Genomic DNA, 3284 nt, shown 5'->3' with positions numbered 1-3284 from the left:
GTGTGTGTGTGTGTGTGTGTGTGTGTGTGTGTGTTGCAGAGGGGGGAGACGGCGCTCCACATGGCAGCGAGAGCCGGACAGACGAACGTGGTCCGATATCTGATCCAGAATGGAGCACGTGTCGATGCCAAGGCCAAGGTAGACCACGTGTGACTGCAGACAAAAAGCTTCCTTTTCAATAGAAAACACATTGAAAGCCATACAATGGCAGCCACCCAACTGTTTTGTGTGTTTGTTTTCGCATGTTGGTGCGAGGCAAAGTCAAGATATTGTCACTCAACGTGTGCCTGAATGTGTGGTTCTGTCTAATTACTGAGTGATGACAGTGCAGCTCAATTCCTCTCGAAAATAATGCTTTGGAGGGGGGGGGCTATTTTGTTGTATTTGTATTAATGTTCATGCAACAAACATGTGCCTTTAGTTTTTTTTCAGGATTCGCCTATTCTGTAAGAAGAGGTTTGACTCTTCAAGCTGGGATCAGCAGTTTTCTGGAACAGGCTAACAAACGGCAGAATTAATATGCCGTCTCCTGCTTTAAATGACACTTAGCAAAGCCAATAGTCATTATATCAGATACATTTTTAATTCATAGTTCTGTGAATATTGTAAATTGATTTTTAATACAAAACTCAAATGTCTGTTTGGTTGTGGTCACCAGGACGAGCAGACTCCGCTGCACATCTCAAGCCGTCTTGGTAAGCAAGACATCGTCCAACAGCTGCTGGCAAACGGAGCATGCCCAGATGCCACCACCAACTCCGGATACACACCTTTACACCTGGCCGCCAGGGAGGGACACAGAGACGTGGCTTCAGGGCTACTGGATCAAGGAGCTAGTCTGGGCATCATTACCAAGGTAAATCTGAATGTGGAGACAGAATTTCCAGGACATGGGTTGTTTTGCCAGCTGAACGTTGACAATAGCATATGTTTCAAAAAGAAAAAAAGAAGAGGATTACTGTAACTGCGGCACATATACATGGAGCGACTGACTAGATACATACTGGTCAAAAAAAAGAAAGAAACTTCATCATACATCAGACACAGTTGACCGTGGGTCAGAATAACTTCTCTAGAGACTGAACAACATTGTTTCTAGAGAGGTTGTCTTTGTGCATTATTCATTTCATAACATCAATTCAAATTGCAATTGAGCGTTTAATGGCGACAGTTTCACCACTGAGGAAAGTCCTCAAACTCTAAATGCAGTCAAGAGGTTTCCAGATGTTTCCAGGCAATTTTGCAGCCATGACTGGATATTGACAAAACGAAGAAAGGGGCAGACTCTGCTTGTGTATTCTTAAATTACTTGAGGTCCTTTTTTAAGCCAGGACCCATTGAAGTGAAACTAGAAGGGCAGTCCGAGAGCGCAGAACTGCCCCAAGGCCAAATGCCCTATCTATAATAAAGTCAAAAATGATTTGTGCATTTGCCCCGTGATTTGGTGTCCGCTCCAGAATTAAATGGGCTTAATGGGTTCGGACAGACAAACCAAACCAAAAACATGACCTCCTTGGCCGGAGGTAATTTGGCCAAAGAATCACAGACGTCATTCCTGTATTTTTCTTTTTTGTCAAATCATTAACTGTTGAGTGTTTTAGTGAACGGCTGCTTATGATTGGATGAAATTAAAAAAGCCGGGTCTACAGGTATATTTTTATTCATCGTCTTAGTTTAGCATGTTAGCATGCAAAAATAATTAATATTGGAATAGTATTCAAGTTCTCTGGAAACCATGAATGTCTGTATGAAATGCTGTGCCTCTGGAGGAGTGGACCGAGATGCTGCTAGCATGGCTCGAAGTGATGCAAACTACGATACCATAGCTGGATACAGCGCAAGCCATCTATAATGACTGTAAAACAGTTTAAAATGTTAATGAAGTCCTATTATACACACAATCAACTTCATAGATTGTATTTTGATTAAATCCCTCCCTGCCGCCTTGAAGGTGCAATGTGACACAAAACAAACCAAACGCATTAATGTAGTGTATAATGGGATTGTGGTTAATGTGAACAATTAGCCATTGCCTCAGGCATATTTCAGCCCAATTCTAGTTAGAGGCCAATGTTGTAGCCAGAGCATTGTTCCATTTCCTATTGATCACCAATACAGCTCAGTGAATGTCATAGATTACTCAGTTTCACATTAAAGGATAGCTGGGGCACAAATGTGGGTAACTGTCCAAACATTTCAGCGTGGTCAAAAGAGGGCCAGAAAATAAATACATTAGAAAAACATACAGTTTAGAAATTACATAAAATTGTCATAAAACATTGTCATTCATCCACCACTCCCATATTCATGTTGTTCAGGGACCTTGAACCAGGAAACCAGTCTGGATTCGGTCAAGTCCCATAACTAACTGTCACCTCGTACACTATACACACAGAACTGGGTCTATCTGGTCAGAGTGGGTTCATGGATTTGTATTGCCTCATAGCTGAAGAATGTGATGTAACACACACCACTCATTTCCACACCCCAAATCTTTTTTTATTTTCATCCTTTTTTAAGCAGCAAATAATCAGTTCCCCATGTTTTGTCATGACATAACCCTACAAATGACTCAATTATAAATGATTGAACACATATGGTTCTGTGGAGCAGCCATGTAAAGAAAATAAGTCACAAGAGAGCTGCACGTAGTGTTTTAAACTACGGTAGTATTAGATTCTGTAATACATTTGGTTTCGTGTCATTTTCCTGCTGTTGTGTGTCTCTGCAGAAGGGCTTCACTCCTTTACATGTAGCTGCAAAGTACGGGAAGATCGAGGTCGCCAACCTGCTGCTGCAGAAAAATGCTCCGTCTGATGCTGCTGGGAAGGTAAAGCATTTGAGAGAGTGATGGTTTTAAGAGGGAAAAAAACAACTCCCACACGAAGGGTACATTAAATAACTGCAACTCCCATATGTTTGTTTTATAACTACAGTCAAAGCTTCCACAGTATTCTCTGTATCTCCACACTGCACTGTTCTGTATGCATATCACCACCTAACAATCCTTGTGTGTGTATGTTCAGAGTGGACTAACTCCACTGCATGTGGCAGCACACTACGATAACCAGAAGGTGGCGCTGCTCTTGCTCAACCAGGGAGCGTCACCGCATGCTGCTGCAAAGGTAAGAGGCCGTTAAAGTGAGTTGAATCGAAAGTTTCTTAGATAGGTAGAAGATACTTTATTCATTTCCGTGGGGAAATGTGAGCATTGATGCACCGAAACTCTCTCTCTCTCCCTCTCTCTCTCCCTCTCTCCCTCTCTCTCTCTCTCTCCCTCTCTC

General features: G+C 42.2%; 1 protein-coding gene and 1 long non-coding RNA gene across 46 annotated transcripts in view; one reads left to right on the top strand and one right to left on the bottom strand.

The window, feature by feature from the left end:
* LOC116670945 (ankyrin-3) overlaps positions 1 to 3284 on the top strand; it is a 152702-nt gene that overhangs the window by 89908 nt on the left and 59510 nt on the right. For 42 of the 45 annotated variants that reach the window (XM_032501675.1, XM_032501672.1, XM_032501676.1 and 39 more), the window contains 4 exons: positions 40 to 138; positions 659 to 856; positions 2732 to 2830; positions 3027 to 3125. In XM_032501675.1, coding sequence (XP_032357566.1) covers positions 40 to 138; positions 659 to 856; positions 2732 to 2830; positions 3027 to 3125 — 495 coding nt within the window. The remainder of the gene's footprint in view (positions 1 to 39; positions 139 to 658; positions 857 to 2731; positions 2831 to 3026; positions 3126 to 3284) is intronic. The other 3 variants (XM_032501702.1, XM_032501701.1, XM_032501694.1) reach the window with 1 other exon arrangement.
* Positions 1 to 3284, bottom strand: part of LOC116670977 (uncharacterized) — a 27648-nt gene that overhangs the window by 1815 nt on the left and 22549 nt on the right. The window lies entirely within an intron of this gene.

Source organism: Etheostoma spectabile, chromosome 21, assembly GCF_008692095.1.
Source record: "Etheostoma spectabile isolate EspeVRDwgs_2016 chromosome 21, UIUC_Espe_1.0, whole genome shotgun sequence".
Classification (NCBI taxonomy): Eukaryota; Metazoa; Chordata; class Actinopteri; order Perciformes; family Percidae; genus Etheostoma; species Etheostoma spectabile.
This window is presented reverse-complemented; position numbering and strand designations above follow the sequence as displayed.